This window comes from Apostichopus japonicus, chromosome 4 (assembly GCF_037975245.1).
Source record: "Apostichopus japonicus isolate 1M-3 chromosome 4, ASM3797524v1, whole genome shotgun sequence".
NCBI classification, from domain to species: Eukaryota; Metazoa; Echinodermata; class Holothuroidea; order Aspidochirotida; family Stichopodidae; genus Apostichopus; species Apostichopus japonicus.
In genome coordinates this window covers 27288532-27308116 of record NC_092564.1, presented here as the reverse complement: position 1 = coordinate 27308116, position 19585 = coordinate 27288532, and the positions used below count along the sequence as shown (strand labels likewise).

At 37.5% G+C, this 19585-nt stretch overlaps 1 protein-coding gene across 15 annotated transcripts in view; it reads left to right on the top strand.

Annotated features, from left to right (window-relative positions):
• Positions 1-17431, top strand: part of LOC139967003 (talin-1-like) — a 121347-nt gene extending 103916 nt beyond the window's left edge. For 12 of the 15 annotated variants that reach the window (XM_071970581.1, XM_071970575.1, XM_071970579.1 and 9 more), the window contains 17 exons: positions 419-589; positions 1174-1320; positions 1953-2054; positions 2882-2998; positions 3419-3565; positions 3903-4072; positions 4469-4652; positions 5370-5495; positions 5970-6086; positions 6496-6681; positions 7040-7144; positions 7917-8022; positions 9378-9395; positions 12573-12697; positions 13530-13655; positions 14324-14569; positions 15312-17431. In XM_071970581.1, coding sequence (XP_071826682.1) covers positions 419-589; positions 1174-1320; positions 1953-2054; positions 2882-2998; positions 3419-3565; positions 3903-4072; positions 4469-4652; positions 5370-5495; positions 5970-6086; positions 6496-6681; positions 7040-7144; positions 7917-8022; positions 9378-9395; positions 12573-12697; positions 13530-13655; positions 14324-14569; positions 15312-15557 — 2439 coding nt within the window. In that variant the 3' untranslated portion in view covers positions 15558-17431. The remainder of the gene's footprint in view (positions 1-418; positions 590-1173; positions 1321-1952; positions 2055-2881; positions 2999-3418; positions 3566-3902; positions 4073-4468; positions 4653-5369; positions 5496-5969; positions 6087-6495; positions 6682-7039; positions 7145-7916; positions 8023-9377; positions 9396-12572; positions 12698-13529; positions 13656-14323; positions 14570-15311) is intronic. The other 3 variants (XM_071970585.1, XM_071970584.1, XM_071970572.1) reach the window with 1 other exon arrangement.
• Positions 17432-19585: the final 2154 nt, after the last annotated feature.

Below are 19585 nucleotides of genomic sequence, written 5' to 3'. Positions count from 1 at the left end.
AACTTTGACTTTTATCTTTTTTCTGAAAGATGGCACAATTGTTGGTTATTACTGGCAATGACACATGAATTATCAGTAGACTATGCTAGATATCTCTACTATGGTAGCCCAGTAGGTCTAGGATATGATTTAATGCTTTTCTTTTTCAAAGCTACAGAATTTTTCTTAAGATTGAAACATCCATTATTACATTAATACAACAAAGTCACACAATAGTTTCTGTTAGATGATATCTGAAAGGGACAAGCTATAAGCAACTAACACCAACAGAGAGGCTTGAAAGTGTCTTGAAAGATCCATGTGGCTACTTATAAATACTTCAAGCTAAATTTTGGCCCAATTAATGTTTAACTATTGCATCAGATTGAAATAAACATGTTTGACCGCACATTCAACTGTTTAATGCTTTTACTTACAGGTGACGTCTATGGCCAACTACTTCCATCCATTAACAAGGAATGCCATTGGAGCAGCTTCTAAGAGTATCAACTCACAGAAACAGATGGCATTATTGGACCAATCTAAGACTGTAGCAGAGTGTGCCTTGCAGCTTCTCTATGCCTCCAAAGAAGGGGGCGGCAATCCAAAGGTTTGTACCTCAATATTGTTATTTCTCTCCTATACCTTTGCCATTTCTTTGGGGGAAGGTGAATTGGGGAAGGGGAAGGGGGGAGGGGGAAGGTGGGGTCAGGAGTGTGGGCGAAGGATAGGTGTGATGGAAGGTAAGGGTGGTTCAAATAAGAACTTGTTAGAATTTTTGCTATATGTTTGTATTGCAAAGAAATATTTGCAGTTGAGTGAAAATGAAATGTCCAAATTAGACAAAGTTTAAAATAAAATGCAAAGTTGAAGTTTTCGTGGAAATTCTCCTGCCTTGGTCAAAAATGTCACCAATAATTTTGGTTCACAAATGTCAGCAAAATTTTGGTTGAATTAGGCCCAGTAACTTGCCTCTTTTGTCAAGAGAGGTTAAAAATAAGGTACAGGGTGAGCCTATACCACATATCTAAAATCGTTGAGAATTTAAAGTCTTTCGATAGAATTACTAACGATGGACATGTCCTTCAAAAGACTTACAAAATATTACAAGTTGGGTGTGAACTTTTGATGTTCTTTCCCCACAAATTAAAAGGAAAACTTGCCAGTTTTGGTTGTTTTGTTACTCCACCTTAGGCTACCAAGGTACATCCTGACATTGAAGAGGCAGCAGCAGGCATGTTGGATGGTATACAAGATCTCATGAATACCCTTGAGGAGACTGCCAGTGAATATGGTATGGTCACGCCCATGCTGGATAGCATCTCCAAGGCTATTATCGTGGTGAGTCTGATTCGGGATCTTTAATTCACCCTTCACCATCCTGTCCGAGAAAATGTTTGGTTTATGGTGCGACTGGAGCATTCCACCTATGCTGCAATCAGGAATCTTACCTTGAAATATGAAATAAATTACATTCTTAAGGAAGTTTTGGGGGTTAGATAATTTTTCTACTAAATATGATTTCACTTTGAATGTTCCTATAAGTGTAAACTGAAATCTTCCAAGCCTTTTTGCTTTCATCTCAAAAACCAAGAAGAAAAAGTTTTATGTTTTGTGTGCATTGATTCCTTTTTGAGATGTTATTAGGAACATCCCAAACCAAGGAATAAAGTCTGTTAATCATATCATAAGAATCATAACCTACACTGATTATTGGTTGGCAGATCCATAAATAGATTTCTATTACTATGCTTGACCTGATAGGTAATTAGTGGTCCAGTAGTGTAATTTCTCCTCCATGAAAAACAATTTTGTTTTTGTGACAACATTTTCTACCGAATCAATTCTTCATCGATGTATCGGTTAATTCTGAATTCTTGTATGTTTGACACTCAGTCTTGTATTGTGTGATTTCAGGTTTTTTCATGAAATGAATTGCCATTAGATAGTCGTATGCAAATATTCTTATTCAGACTGACGAGCCTCTTCCAGAGAACGAAGCCGGTGAGTTTGTGGCGTATCAAACAGACATGGTGCAGACGGCGAATGCCATCATCAGAACCTCGCAAGACATGGTGAGAGACTCTATTAGTTTGGAGTAAACAGAGAAAAAATTGAAAAATGAATATTTAATGTGGACAGAGCTTACATTATATCATCATCTATGGGCAATCAATTGGTAAAAGCCATAAAGTGTCACAAAATTTAAATAGTTAAGCTGACAAAGAACTTGATTTGGAAATAACTTCATCAGCGAATGTTTCTAGCTTCCAGGTCACATAAAATTATTGAATTTATCATTTAAAGTCTCTCTCATAGCCTAACCTACTCCTTTCACTTGTCAGTGATTTGTAAGTGATTCAAAATATCAGTCTTGCATATGAATGGCAGTAGGAACAGCTGATCGGTTCTCATATTTAGAATGAGTTACGTACTTTACATGCAACAGTTGTTTCCAGAACAAAAGTTAATAACCGAGTAATGCTCAGGACGGCATTGATAGCAATATCAGATTGAAATATCTTCCATATTACAGGAGTTTTGAAAAATCAGCGAAAAGTTGAGGAAAAAATTTCCTTTTTGTAGGACCACCAAATGTTGCAGTATGTGGGGTTATGTTTGAATATTTCTCACACATATGGGGGGGGGGGTACCACTGCAAAGTGAGGACACAGCAGTTGAAATTATGTTGTACAAATAGAGTTAAAATCTGCCACTGTTGTTTGAAATTTGGAACCAAGCCTGAGTTCTGATCTTGAACACTTTACATTCATTTTTATGGTAATTATCATTATTTTTGAATAATCAGTTGATAGAAGAGGTTTGAGTTCTTATAATCAGTGGCTTTTTTTTGTGAGTAATATTTTATCTCTTATAGCTGACTTTTTTCTTTTCTCACTAGATCACCAAAGCTAATAGTAACGTTGGAGAGCTTGGAACACTAGCAAACAACTTGTCACATGACTATAGCAAATTATCAAATGGTGCACGAGGAGCGATTGCGTCAACAGCACCAGAGGTAAGTCATCTACCTGTTTAGGTTACCTTAGGTATGCTGCACAAGGAACAATTATATTAATTGCACCAGAGGTAAGTCATCTACCTGGTAAGGTTACCTATGTTATGCTAGCAGCAATAATATCAGTAGCATTAGAGGTAAGTCATCTACCTGTTTAGGTTACCTTAGGTATGCTGCACAAGGAACAATAATAGCACCAGAGGTAAGTCATATACCTGTTTAGGTTACCTTTGGTATACTAGCCAGTAACTGGAACATTACTAAAGTAACTGCTCAAGATGTTGTTGCAGGAGCAGTAAGCACCAAAAATTAGCAAAGGTAGTTATAGTGTAGTTACATTTTTGTTGTTGATAAAGATTTCCAGTTAAGAATATGTGACATGTTACTTGACATAATGACCTCTGCTTGTTTTCTCATTAGGTCGCAGATAGGATCAAGTCCACGACCCAGGACCTTGGTCACGCCTGTCACAACCTTGTAAAGAACGCTGGAACAGTCCAGGGTAACCCCACGGATAATCTAGCAAAGAAGGACTTGGTGGACAATGCCAGGGCGGTCTGTGAGAAGGTATGTGGGTGGTACAGCCCTAGTTTAGTCACTCATTAACAGATGGTATTGACATTGTGTTATCCCTGTCTTATTTTTATGAGAGGGAGTGATTTATAGTTATATGGTTTGATCTGAGATGGTGAGATACTGATGGAAGTACCTGATATGAAGGTCTTATTCTGTGAGCCGGAGTTTTCAAAGAAGAACCGGCCTTGTTTTATGTCTTGTTTCATTTTTTGTTTCTGGAGAGAGATAGATAGCTAGAGAGAGACTTGCTGGGGGTTTGTCCAATACCTTGTACATCCATAGAGTGATTTCTGTCAATTATTCTTCATTTGATTTGTTTTTTTTTCAGGCTAATTATGTTATGAATGCCCTACAAGCTGGTTCTAGAGGTACCCAGGCATGTATTGATGCAGCTAGTACTGTCTCAGGCATCATTGGGGACTTGGATACCACCATCATGTTTGCCTCGGCGGGTACCTTGTCCTCGGAGCCAACTAGTGGAGCCTTCGCTGATCATAGGTAGGTGGATAGGGTTAAATGTTCAGTGGAACAAGTCATTAGCTTATTATTTGATTGGGGAGGGGGTGGGGGGGGAATGTAAATTGGTGCCCTTGTGGAGGCTAGCCTAACTTATGCTCTTTTTAAGGGTCATGTTTTGTTGTCCTCTTATTAAGAGCAATGTTTTTGAGCAATACAAGAGCTTGTTTCATCATCTTGATTGCTCTATGATGAAGATGCCATGTTCACTTTAAGACTGACTACATCAGCGTATCCAAAGAATGGCCTAATGTCCCGTAGCAGTATGAATATAGTGTCCCAACAAAGGAGTACATTTTGAAAAAGCAATTTAGCAGCTAAATTTTTGAAATGAATCTCTGGTGTCTAAAAGTAGAACTGTTCTATATCATTTGACAGAGAAAACATTCGCAAGGCAGCTAAAGCACTGGTGGAAGACACCAAGACCCTGGTAACCGGGGCAACCGCCAACCAGGAGCAGCTAGCAGGTGCAGCTCAGTCTGCTGTGGGTACCATTACACAACTCTCTGAGGTGGTCAAACTGGGTGCATCAACACTAGGCGGAGATGATCCCGAGGGACAGGTAAATTGATCCTGGCTAATCTCAACCTGGAATCGTCTGCATGTCATTTGGTGACAGAAATGTTGTATAATAATATTAGTCTGTCAGTGTATATGTCAGTATGTTAAGAGACATTGATATCAATGTATTTATCATTATGTGTACAAGTTTTTATATCGGTATGTGCATCATTTATGTACATCAGTGTGTCGTGTATCAGTATGTATGTCAGTATGTTTTTGAGCAGTATTCCCTTGGAGATAAAACTGATAAGGAGGTACATTAGAGAGAGGAATGGATTCTTAAAGGAACCATGAACTTTGACCTTTTTTGAACATTTTGTTTTACAGGAATTTAATGATACTAAGAATTTATAATGGTTGAATCTCAAAGATATTTGTAGTCCTAACTGAGATCTTAAGAATTAATTTATGATACAGATTGGTTTGATAGTTTTAATTCCAAGGGAAGGGGGGGGGGGTTGAAATATCAAGGGTCGAGGGAAGGATGGTGAACAAAATGGACAGGGAATATTGAATGAAATCTTTATTTGCTGTTCATGCATAATGTACAAACAAACCATATTCAGAAAACTCTGGCAATGAGATGTTTTTTATTTTTGTTGATAAATTTTTGCTGTTTGATGATTTCCACTCTGTCTGTTTTTGCTTTATGGAGTCCTTTGGTGTGATGCACAGCTTTGTCAATATTGTTGCTTTTTTTGTTTTCAAATTCCAGGTGTTATTGATCAATGCAGTGAAAGATGTTGCCTCAGCCCTGGGAGATCTTATCTCCGCCACCAAGATGGCATCTGGCAAGGCCAACTCGTCAAACCAAATGAAACAGCTCAACGAATCAGCTAAGGTAAGAATTCAACAGCTCAACGAATCAGCTAAGGTAAGAATTCAACAGCTCAACGAATCAGCTAAGGTATGAAATCAACAGCTCAACAAATCAGCTAAGGTAAGAATTCAACAGCTCAACGAATCAGCTAAGGTAAGAATTCAACAGCTCAATGAATCAGCTAAGGTAAGAATTCAACAGCTCAACAAATCAGTGAAGGGGAGAATTCGACAGCTAAACGAAACAGCTAAGGTAAGAAATTAACAGCGCAACAAATCAACTAAGGTATGAATTCAACAGCTCAACGAATCAGCTAAGGTAAGAAATTAACAGCTCAACGAATCAGCTAAGGTAAGAATTCATGGACAAATGGCAGCGTCACATAATCAGATGAAAAAACAAAGTGAAATGGGTTCCATGATGTTAGGAGAGAAGCAGTGCAAGTGTAAGTTGTTACGATTGGACTGACAACAATTAATGTCCTTCCTTCCACAGACGATGGTCATGAATGTGACGTCGTTGTTGAAAACAGTGAAGAGCGTGGAAGATGAAGCCACCCGAGGAACACGAGCATTAGAAGCTACCATCGATGCCATTGTCCAAGAAGCCAAGGTGAGTTATCGATGTGAGACGTTAAAGGTTGTCCGGGCTGTACGGCCTCTTGTGATTATTTGTAGATACTTAAGTTTGAATTAATATATCGGTATTTGAGACGATTTGGTTTGATAACACCCAAATTGGTTACACTAGGTTTAAATTTCAATTCCACATAAATTTTCAACATGTGTATCACTTAGAGAGTGTTATACACATGAAACTAGTAATAATGATCTAGATACAAATGAAAACCTGCAGGCTTGTCATGTAGCAAACTCTTCCTACCACCTTCTCCACTCCTGATGTTGCATCCCCCTCTCACTCCCCTCCTCTCAACCCCCACCCCCCAAAACAACAAAAAACCCTAGTATCATCAGTATCCATAATTTTAAGTGAAATCTTTTTCTCTTGTTCCCTTTGATAGATCCTCCACAACCCAGTGCCAGAGGATTGCTATGCAACACCAGAAGATCTGATTCGCAGCACCAAACAGGTCACTCTGGCCACTGCCAAGGCTGTTGGCGCCGGAAACTCTTGTAAGCAGGAGGACATTATCGCCGCATCCAACGTGGCCAGACAAGCGGTCTTTGAGATGATCAACACTTGCAGGGTATGCTCTATTTAACCTTCATAAATTCAACACCTTCAACACCTCTCCGCATTATTCGATACCCTGTTTCTCCCTCAGAAATGATGAAAGAAAAAGGTGGTGAATGCCTACTTAATGGTTATTCAATTTGAAATTGATTTGAAAGCAAACCTTTATATGTGTGACCATCGTGGTAAATACCGTCGAGAAGACATCAGTTTTCTTGTGCTACACCTCACAAATAGTAGCAATAGCAGACGAGATGGTTGTATTTGACTCCTCACATCATACTGCTCAAATTGACACGAACGTTCATCATCTCTGGTATCGTTACATATTTATGTAATTTATCTGTATTGTTATCTCAATGAATTTCCAGGGTGCTTCTAATACAGCAGAGACACCAGAACTGAAGCAGAGGACAGTCGACGCCGGTGGTCAGTGCGCCCTCTCTTTCCGGGTGCTACTACAGCAAGTACAAGCAGTAAGTCAAAACACAATCAGGAAACAAGCATGATTAAAACTACGCATTCAAATGACTTGCCCGTCAGAGTATGACGCAAGTAAAACCTGTCGTGGAACACACAAGCTAAGAAACTTTGGAAAAAGAAAAAAGATATCTCAAATTAAAGAACCCAAGGTTCGTAAAGAGTTGAGGATGAATATGTCCCGAAGTAATGTTTTGTAAAAGTTGCATCCTTGACTACTTTGAGAACAATGGTGGATACTTCGTAACTACTTTTGATTGTTCTTTATGGTCGGGGAGTACTTTTATTGTCAGAGATCACCCTTCACCGATTCAGTTTTGTGAATCGTTTCTGAAATATTCCTGGTCCTCATTCACAAGTGTACTTTGAAGCTGTTAAGTTTGCATATGAAACAACAGACTGACTCTTGGTGGCAAGTGAACCTGCAAGTGGCAAGTGCAAGTGAACCTGCAGAAGAAGGCTAACTTTCATTTCATTTTTTTTTTCTCTCTCTTCAAATTTTTAAATCGATGTGATTCCGTCAATCAACAAACAGAATTGTCATTTTAACAACATAAAAATGTTTTTTTCTTTGGCGGGAGGGGGGGGGGGAAGGTAAAATCTGACTGTAGTGTGATTAGAAGTTGATATCTTTTCACGATAGTGCCGCATGCATAGTGCGGTTCTCATCGTGGATTTGTCCATCTCATGATTTTCTTGGCAGTAGAGGGATGTGCGACGACGTAGTTACTCCCATCTCATGACCATACTTTTCCTCTCCTCTTGTAGAACGTGAAACAACCCTCACAGGATGGAAGACAGAAGTTAGCGTCCGAATCAAAGAGAGTTGCTATGTCCGTCGGGGAATTAGTACAAACAGCAGAATTACTCAAAGGTATTGTCAAGATTTTACAATTTGCCAAGCTGGCTGGAAGTTGTTTTCATTTGGTAAAGGGTGTCGGTTTCAGTTTATCGTGATCTAAAATGCTATAAAACTTCTTGGGTGATACCTTTGTCGTCCTATTTTGCAACATTTTCCTTACCCAAAACGTCTTAGAAATATATAAAGAAAATAATAAGACTTTTCTCCATCTCAAATACATTTGCCAGGTTTTTTGGACCTGACAGAGATTAATGTGGGAACAAATAGTATTAAAATAAAGCAATTTGTGGATGGTACTCTCTCTTTTTTTGTGGGGGGGGGGTTGGGTGTAATGGGGGTTCAACAGTAGTCCAAGTCACAATCACATTGGAAAAAACATTAGTCATGTCAGAGATTTCAAAAAAAATTTGGTGAAATTATGGTATAAGTACCTCATCAGTTGTGTCAGTGAAATTCAATTAAGTGGATTAATTAAAATTAAATAAATCCTATTTCTCATGTTTTTGTGTGTTTTTACAGTTTTTACACAATTATAAAGGATTGATATTTTCATGTCCTCTTATATTTGTGTGATATAGGTATTTGCCTGTATTCATTTAATCCTAATGAAGCTTAGTTAATATTTGGGAGTGTATTTGGGAATGTTTTGCAATGAATACTCAACAAGTAACAACATTTCACCGTTTGTGGCTGTCACGTTCGTCTGACTTACTTCAGATGTGACAAATTCATTGTCTTACATTTCTGATCTTTTCTCTTTCTCTATTTGTTTTTACGTGATTTAACGAATAGTGTGCTTCTCTAAGGTAATTGCAAAATGAAACATAATCAATGACATCAAATTGAGTTCGAAGTGAAAGCCTTAATCAGAAGGTCTAGCTACTCGGTCAGGTAAGGTAGTTAGCATGCCCGATAGCCTACATGAATGAAACATGTAGTTAGTATAACTTTGCGGTTGTAACCTATACCGATAGTAACGAATAGTTCTTGTGCCACATCTCTGTACCATCGTCATTCTAAGCAAACTCTTTAACATTCTGTAACATTATTCTGTGATTTTATTGTACAATGTAGTTATACCTACTACACCTGTGCTAACCTTTTCTTTAATACTTTCAGTCATTTGGTGATAATATGGTATTTTCTCTCTGTTTTTTCATTTTGATATCTGGGTCTTAAGTTTGATTTTCATTTTTTTCAATTTTTCTCTCACACCTCTTATCCTCTTTTATTCTCTACCTTTTCTCTTTTCTCCCCCGTCCATACTCTTTTTTCGTCGTGTATGTCATATTTTCTCCTCTCATGATACAAAAAAAAAACAACGAAAAAAAAAACACACAACAACAACGTTATCCCCAAATCCGCAGATGAATCCGATCGCTATGGTAACTATAAGATAGACTACTTTAAGTGTTCAATGCATGCAGACAGTGCTCGCTAAAGCTCTGTGTCAGTTGTCTATTGTGGGCTGCATTGGCAGCTTCAACCTTCTGAACAAACTTCCAAAGTCACTCACTGTTCGCTTTCTCCTTTTCATCGTCTCAATATCTGCCAATTGTTTACTCTTTCTAAGTTTTTTTTTCTCTTTTTTTATTGCTCCTTCTCTTCATAGTGATATATATACGACAGCCTGCTCTAAAACTAAAAAATCATATATGTATCATATTTAGTTTCTTGTGTAAACTCCTGGCATGGTTCCCATAAATATCTCACTTTTATTTCACCATCGATTCTGATTCTTATCGATTGGGGTTTTTCTGAAAATTGACTTCCAACAGCTCTCCTATATGGATGCCATTGAAGTTATGTAAACAGTGAAATTAGTGCCAAACTAAAAGAGGCTCGCACACCTTTTAAATTCTAGAGTTTCTTTGTGTTAATGTGAGACTCGAAACTGCAGGCTGTCACCGTAACAGTACTCAGAAAACGGGAGATTTCATTTATATGTTTTTCAAAATGTTCAACCAAGCAGGAGTGACTTTTGTCGTTTGTTGATCAGAAAAAGTAGCCTAACCAGCTAGATACCTATTAACTAATGTCAAATGTTGTGTTGATAGTGGAGAATGAAAGGCCATATTACTGTGTGTGAATGGATCACGTTGTGTGTAAACTGATGATGTTGTGTGTGGGAACTTGTGATAGGGTGTTTAAATTGATGATATTGTATGAAACTGATGATATCTTGTGTCGACTGATGATATGGTTTGTCAACTGATGATGATATTGTGTGCATGTTAGTGATGACATTGTGAACATTCATCTGGCACTGTGTGAATTAATCACTTTGTAATCTGTGTGAGCTGATGGAACTCTATGCATGTTCTGAGTGTGTTGTGTATAATTGATGATGGCTTTGCTAGTACTAATGGAGTGGAGATATATGTGTTATCTGAGAGAGAGAGACTTCATCGTCTTGTCAAGCCACTGGCCTCGATTTGTGTTAACCACTGGAGGAATGTCTCAGAAGTTGGTTGGATTTGCTTTTATGAACCATATCGTTTTTTAAGTGTTTCTTATACTAACATGGAATGACATATGCTGTGGAATGACATCAAACAGTAACAACTTTCTCCATCCAACCAAATAGCATTTTCATGGCAATGAAATCCGGTCAGATAATGAGTAAATGTTTGAATGATAACATGCTTTCCTATTTAACCATTACATCTCTAATGCTTGTCACAAGTTGCAGTTTGTTTTCTCCCCCCGAGTCACCCGGCATCGACACCGACACATCTTAGCATTCTTTTCTGAAAGTTTCAGCATGATTGTGCTCAAGATGGAGACAACATCCATGTTTATCCTCTATTACTAGCCAGTATACCGAAATGTGCATTTAGCCCACCACAACTATGCAATGATATATACTCCAATTATTCTGTATGAAAGCTGCATATTGAGGTCAAAGTGAAGAGGATATTTGCACTTTATATTATATGTAGTGAAGAATCTCAGTCTAGTAATTTCAAGTTTGATTCCCTTTATCATCCAGTTACAAATAACTCTTTTCACTGGGATGTGAGATTGTGTCTCATTTTCTTGCCAAATTTTCCAGAAATCGTAACTACTGACTGAGATGGACTTGTTGTCGAGCAAATCTAAGATAGTTTGATATTTTTGAATTAGGTGATGTCTGGAATGATCTTTTTGGCTGCCCTCAATATGCAGCTTAAAATTTGTTGTAGGATAGAATTTAATTCCTTATATAACTACCCCCCCCCCCCCCAAAAAGGAGGTTTTCACTAATAGATAAATGAGAAATTCTTACGATATGTAGATACAGCTATTGCTTGTGGTTATATCTGCACACTGGAACCCCGTCATCTGGAAATAAGAAGTAATAATAGGAAATAACTAAAAATAAGTCAGGATTGAACTTTAGAACCGATCGTCTCACAAAAAAGTGGCATTGTTCTCTGCAAACTCTCACTTTACCACAAAGATGAAGGAATAAGTACCATGTTGTTGCCATCCTCTATTCCCCCCCCCCCCCAAAAAAAAAAGAAAACATTATTTGATTCTAGATGGGCACTATTTATCAAAATCCCAAATTTGATTTATTATCCACCAAATATACAGAAGGGACCGTGCAGCGTGGAATCCGTTGCGCAATTATTATTATGATTATGATTATTTTTTGTAAAATATATATTGATTTATTTTTCCATGTCAGAGTTGAGAGTTGAACCTAACAGCTGTTCTCAGTGATAAGTTGCATGTACGTGTCGTCTTCGTTGGTGAAGATAAAAACCAGTATTATTTGTCGTCCAATTCACATGAAGCAGTCCAAATCTTGTCTAGCAGTCGATCTTGTAACTCGAGCCCCATCAATTGTTTGCAAATGTTTTATTACAGGAATCATTACTACTCCTTTTGCACCATATATTATTTCTTTTCTTTTCCTTAACCTTTCCGTGATTTGCCCACTATGAACACACAAATTTCATACCGGACGGACGAGTCGGCCATTTTGGTTTGAAATCAATATATCGAAACCAATAATTGGACAGCAAACTGTTTAAACTCAAATGTCAGAATCCGGTAACATTAATTCTAATCATTATCATTTGAAGTCTAACACACACAAATGATCATATCAAAGTCTTATGTTGTTTTTGTTTTTGTTTTCCTTTTATTGAAACATGTCGGCCTATTTTCGAATCAGACTTCAGTTTCAGGATAATGACAAATTTCATAAATAGCTAACCTACACATAAAATTAACTAACCCAAGCTTGCAAATGAAACTGGAATGTGAGCTTATTGTTAAAAGTAGCACTGAACAGGTAAGATCTGATGATATTAAGGTTACTGCAAGATTTACAACACTTAGATTCTCAGAGAAATTCTGCAATCGTTCTGTTTATGATTAAAGTTAATAAAAGTATCATGAAGGGGAAAAAAAAAGGTCTTTTCACGTTTAACGATGTAAAAAACCCCTGTGTTAAATGATTATTCCCAAGGATGTTTCATTGGTTAGGTTCCCCCCCCCCCTCCTTCTCTCTCCCACTTCTCGGAGAGAAGTTGTTAACATTTGTTTATTTCTGTCGTTGCGGTTACCAGGTTCTGACTGGGTTGACCCCGAAGACCCCAACGTTATCGCTGAGAACGAGTTACTGAGTGCCGCCAACGCCATTGAAGCTGCTGCCAAGAAACTCTCTCAGCTGAGGCCGAGACAGAAGGCCAGGGTAGGTCCAGCCCGTAGAACAATCATTCTTAGTTAACCTGTAGTAAACTGATACACTTCTGAAAGATGAGGGAAACGTTGACCTCTGGACTGAATCACGCCAATGCACCGCCATGAGTGTTGTTTTAAGCCCACGCCCCCCCCCTTTCTTTTTACTTAGGTCATAGCTATGGTACTGTTAATACTGTTTGTGCAAGTCCTGCGCAGCCCTGGTCTTGACATTTTCGATCACTGCATCAAGTTGAGTTCCAGTGGAGCCAAGAACTCTTTAGTTTTGATATACTCATCTTCATCACACTGTAATGTCTTTTAATCATCAGGGATATTGCAGAGTACAGCTGTTCTGCATATGTAAACATTGCATTGTGTCACTTTGAAAGAGGGTTTGTAAGCTTTACATGCACTTGTTCATCTAAGCAGTCAGTCTTGTGTTTCAATACATTGGATATAAAATGTTACAGTACTTTCTACTTACCCACTTATTTATTTTTGTTGTTGTTTGGTTTTTTCCCCAATTAGGTCTGTGATAATTATACAATTATATTCAATAAACACATTAAGAGGCATACACAACATGGACTCATCAAAGAAGAATAATATCTGATTTATTTAATAGCACAACGATATCAACTTTGTATTAATTACGTGTGAAAAGTCACAGAGAATGGCAATTGCTCATTTTTTACTCTTTTGCAAACATTTGGAAAATTGACCCGAAATTCAACTTGAATATTGCTCTATCTCTTTCTAGGTCGTCAATTTGTCACTGATACCGCCGATTGGCGACTTATCTAATCATCATTTTCTCTCATTTATTAATTTTACAATTGAAGGAGGCTGATGAAAGTCTGGACTTTGAGGAGCAGATCTTGGAGGCAGCGAAGGCTATCGCTAATGCAACTAGTGCTCTGGTCAAGGCAGCGTCTCATGCTCAGCGAGAGCTGGTACAGCAAGGCAAGGTAAGGCTGAGAGGAACTAGTCTGTCATCTAGAGGGATGTAGGTCAGAGCAATAGCTATCTAACAGGGTATCTGTTAAAACGAAACAAACAGATAAACAGAACGACGGACGGACGGGTGGGTATGTGCTTGGAGGTCAGAGGGTCTGATGAATGAAGCACATGGCCACCTAACTGTTATACAATTCTAAGAGAGACAAGGTTGGGATGAGCCAGTATGCTATTATAGTTTATCAGCCAATGTTTGCTGTCAGATAAATGCCTTGCCTCCATTTATCTGACAATATAACACAGCATAAACTGGACAATGAGTACAGTTAAATGATGATTGTTTTTGTGGATTGCTCAATATATTCTCGATGATTCAGATACTAACATGGCTTAAATATTGACACAAATATATACAACAGATATATATAGGCATGAAGTTTAACTTAGATTCGCAGTGGTTCCACGGTTTGCATCACGCTAGCAATCTCAAAATCTGGTAATGAACCTCAATTTTGTAGCGGGAAAGGATATTCCGTGAAAGATTGTCTTCATATTAAAATGCCACGTGTAGATGTTCCAGTTTCCAAATATCAGCACCATTTCTTCATTGTCTTGGACATCTCTAAAAGCCTCTAGGAAAATGGGTCACTAACTGGGATTTTTGGTTTTACTTTGTCAGGTTTCCCATGCACCTACGAGGTACAGCGAGGATGGCCAATGGTCAATGGGATTGATCTCAGCGGCCCGTAAAGTGGCGGCAGCCACCCAGGGCCTGTGCGAGTCAGCTAATGCACTGGTTCAAGGTCATGCCTCCCAGGAGAGACTGGTGTCTTCAGCCAAGCAAGTCGCTGCCTGTACAGCCCAGCTCTTGGTGGCCTGTAAGGTGAAGGCTGATATCTTCAGTGAAGGCATGAAGCGACTTCAGGTAAGTCTGAATTTAGTCACTTTTTGTGTCCGGGAAGTGCTGGAGGAGAAATAAGAGCGAGAGAAGGTCATTTGACTCCTGTGAAAATTCATTGTAGACGATTTGAGAGAGAGATTAGCAGTGCAGGTTGAAAAAAATTGTTTATTTGAAGATATGTACACATGCAAAGTGTTGCTTAAAATATGAATAAAGAGGTAGTAGCAGTAAAGCAAGGTTGATGGTAGCTGATATTCATCAGATGGTACTTGATACCCAGTGGATGGTAGCTGATACTCAGTAGATGGTATGTAGCTGGTGGTACCTGGTTTTCAGCCTGTGTGTCCATGGTAATATTGAAACCACAATTATTCAAACAAAGCCATGAATACTGGACAAAGTTTGAAATAGTGTCTTTCTTTGGGTATAACTTGCAATTTTGGGGGGTCATATCTTTATTTTTTTCAAGTGGAAGCCAATGTTCTTAGTCTTAGGAAGAACAATAAAGTAGAAATATTTGGATCAGTTTGGATCAGTGGGAGGTATGGGGGGGGGGGGATGAAGAGAGTTCATTACTTGTGTTTTTGAAAGTTTGGGAAGTCATATCAACTAAGAATTATTTGACAAGAACAAAACCACTGTCTGATTTTATCAGAGAAATTTGGCCATCTCATTCTTAAATCTGTCTTCTGCAAGATATTAAGAGCAGAGATTAGTCACACAAGCTTTACAATAGTTTTTTTCCTTTTTTTTTCCATTTCTGCAGGCTGCGGGTAATGCAGTGAAGAAGGCATCGGAACATTTGGTGGCAGCAGCACAGCAAGCAGCAATGCAAGAAGAGGAAGCGGTCAGCGTGGAGATTGGCAAGAAGATGGTTGGCAATATAGCTGTAGAAATAGAAGCTCAGGAGATGATCCTTAAGAAAGAAAAAGAACTACAAGAGGCCAGAAGGAAATTAGAAATGATAAGGAAAGCCAAATATGCCAATAAACCACCAGAGGATTCTGATTGAAGTGAAGACACACACTCTCACTCTCTTGAATCGTGAATTTGTTTATGCCAAATCTGATAGAGTTAACAAGTGGATTGCTTCATGACACCCTATACTAACTAGTTAGGAGGAATTCATCAGTAAGCTGGTATTGCCAATTCACTTTTTAGTTCTAAATCAAACTAATAATAATATTCTTTCAGTTTTCCTTTTCTTTGTCTTTAACCCTGATTCTTCCAATTGAAAATAATCCAGTTCCACCGTGTATTTGTGATCATTGCTACGCCTTTTTAATTTTTTTTTATATAGGCACCTAATTATGGTGTGGACTGACTGTTATGTCAGATAATCTACCACTCAACAAAAAAGTAGATCTTTGCGACGTATTGTTACATCAAAGCTGTATTGACTGCTGACGCTGTAATCCTGCTGTGGTAGTATTCCCTGTGTAACAGTTAACGCCATGGGTAGCAGCTAGCACAGGGGATTAGTTAGCATATGGTAACATACTCTGTGGTGGGGGTAAAAAATTTTTAAAAATCACCAATCGCTTATATTTCTAGACGCCCTTGGTCAGGTTTTGCTAAATTGAATTAGCTTGATTCGGCCTTCGAGAGCTCTACAAGTTTATTTTTATCGTCATTCTATTGCACAGCTTTTTATACACAGACCATGTTACCTGGATTTATCAGTCATTTATGATCACAAAATTGCTAAAGAAATATTTGGCATGAAAGTTGTCATTGCTTAAAGAGTTATTTGAATAAAAAAATCCAGATATTTTAGTTTAGCCAAGAATGCCTTCTTTTTTTAGTTGCTTCGTTTTCTCTTCTTCTGTCACTTCCTGCTATTAATACATCATTTCATTTTTAAATGAAACTCTCACACTTGTACAGTTTTGTATTTGATTGTCGTCATGGTGACCGTGTGTTGAATTTTCATAATCGTTACATATTCATTAGATTGGCTCATAATAGAACGTTCATTGTAAGGTGATGTTTATTCATAATGCATTGGGAAGTAACTCATTTATCATGTTATTACAACCAGATCTTTCAATTTTTGTTCTGATTATATTTGGTGTTGAATCATATGGCTCTCCTATGTAGCAGCATGTGATGCTTGCTTCATTGTTCAGTGCCATCCACGGTATCCTAACACATAAAACTTTGATTTCAAATTTTCGCCTAAGCTGTAACAAAATAAAAGTATTTTGGCCTTTTTTTAAAGCTTTAAACTTTATCAACAATTTTGAATAAATGAAGTATTTGGAAAAGGTTTGACTTCTTTAAACTACAAACCTAAACCTGTGCGTAAGAAGTTATGTACAAACTATAATAGTTGAAACAATGGGAATGAAAACAAGAATATCAAGTCTTTTGTTTAAGGGACTATTGTTTACCAACAAACAATAGCATTCTATTGTGTGTTGTGGATTTTTTTATGGAGTTTAGTGGGAGAAGAAATAGGGGGGAGTGAGGTATGGTTATTTTTTCAATTGGAAGATTAATTGTATCATTTATTTTGAAAAGCAAATTTTGTATGAGATGGTTTGAGGTAGTTTGCTTGGTTGTGATTCAGCAAACTAATCCTGCATTTATTTCTTGTGTTTTCTTCTTCTTTTCTCTAATTTTTAAACTTATTAATACATTTTCTAACCCAATCGGTATGTTTTTCTGCAGAAAATATGTTACAGTGTAGCACTTATCAAATTTATGCTATCCCAAAAAAGGATTTTTTTTTTTTAAAATCAAAATAGTCACATGTATAATGTTACTCTGGTATATGGTGCATGCCAAAAGCATTCTGTTAAAATAAAAAATTTATAAAAATTTCAAGATTGTATCGACCACAGATTAGATCACCATTCGAAATAAAAAAAACAAATAAATTGATTTGGGAACTTTTCTGTTTAGTATTTGTGTCAACACACTTTTTTTTTTTTTTGAGATCGAAATGGATGGAAAAGTCGAGCCATTGAATAACGATGGGGGGCTTAAAGGGGCCTTGGGGATAAATTATCCCAACTTTTGCAATGTTCCTGCAATATCACCTGATGCCAGTCTTTCTCTCCAACAAATGCAAGAGACAAAATAAAATCACCCATGATTAATTACTCTCTGACATATTTGGGAGCAAATTATTTTTAAGCAGATTTAAACTTTGTAAAGAGTTTCTGGTTAAGATGTTCTAATTTAAAGGTAAGCAAAGTAACATTATTTATCCTATAGCTGGCTGGAGGTGACATATTGTCACTTCTGTGTGTTTGAAAGAGACCCAGGTTGCAGTAGGCAAATCAGTTGGAATTCAACTTTAAGTCCTTTATACTATCTTCTAATCCTAATCCATGTAAAGCGAATTGGATACACGATCTCATCTCGGTATGAGTGACATTACCAAAACAGGATTGTAAGTAGTTTGCATTCACATTATTATTTCAAACTGAAAAGAACAGATATCAAGACAGGGTTTATTAAAATATTCTCATATTTGAATGATTGTGTTGTGGCATTCCCTTGTCCATTATGCTTAATATAGGTAGTGTAGCAAGCAGGGAACCACGAAAAAATTCAAAATAGAATCCGTTCAGAAGAAAACATTTGTTGTGTTATCAACAAATTAAACAGCAGTTACTAACTTTTACAAGTCAAGCACAGGGATCCCTCCCCTCCACCCCCACCCCCTCCCTCTCCCCTTCCGAGATGTACAGCAAGACGTAATTGCTCAACACGAGGTTGAAGGAACTACGTACTTTTAGCCAATCACAATGTTATAATTTTAATCACAGAGATAATGAGAACCAATTAGTCACCAGTTTACATTAATCTCCATAGAAATCAATAAATAGAGTCAAAGTTAAAATGGGTTTAAATGGATAACGTATATATGATCAAAGGAATATCATAAGGTAGATATTTGATATCACATTCAATACGTTTCTAAAATGAAGCACATGAGTCATTAGAACACGGTCCTTAAAATTTTTGACATGATTCAACAACAGCACATCATCACATTGTCCTAGTAGCTTGTCATGTTACGACATCCTCACTTAGATTTGAAGTTCGAATACAACAGCAAGCCCGCCCTTAAGTTGGATAAATCCCTATGTAGTTTCAGTTCTTCAGGGTGAAACCAAAACGTATTCTTGCAACAAACTAGTGATATTCACATCAGAATCAGACAATGTGCGGTTGTATCCTTTTAGCTACTAATGAGCGAAGTATTCAACGTGAGGCCAATTGTGTGTCCATTGCACATCTTTTGAAGTCAAGTTATGCTAAATCTCATTGTCGATGGCTTCCATGTACCTTTGCGTTCATTTAATAATTTAGTGCAGACATAAGCAAACCTGTCTTGCCAAGATGTACACTTTTCCATACCCAAAAAATCGGAAGATTAGGGCAAGCATATTGCGAGAGCTACGCACAAAATCAGATAGCGTTATAAAAAGTAACACAGAAACTTGTTTAGGTTTATGCGTCGCCGTTGCGATAATATAGGCTACGTAAAAGTAATTGTCGCGCTAACGCTAGCTCTCCAGAACACGATAGCATTTGCATTTCATTCAAGTATTCTCTGCAAAACGAAGTGGATTTTCTCCACTCTCGTAGCACAGACCATTATCGCATTTAGAATAATAATAAGTAACATAATTGCCGGGAGATTTGCAAATAAATCGGGAGATCGTGAGATTGCAGGAAAAGCTAGGAGTATCAAGGTACCAACATATAATTAAAATAACAAACTCCCAACAAAAAAGATAATTCTGCCCACCTATGCTCTTTTGTTTTAATACTTCAGTCAAACATGTCAAAACCATACTCCAAAACAGTGGAACCATAGAGTAAAGCATTTGCTGAAATTAAACAAAAGAGCTTTATTGACCCAAATTATGTGCAAAAATTGACTCAAAATAATCACGAGAAATAAACACTCAAAAGGAAAATAGACTCAAAAAAAAAAAAAAAAAATCCTATACGGCCACCCACTGGAGCTACCTATCTGGGAACAATGTGTGCAGTCCAAACCTACAAATGGTACTTTCT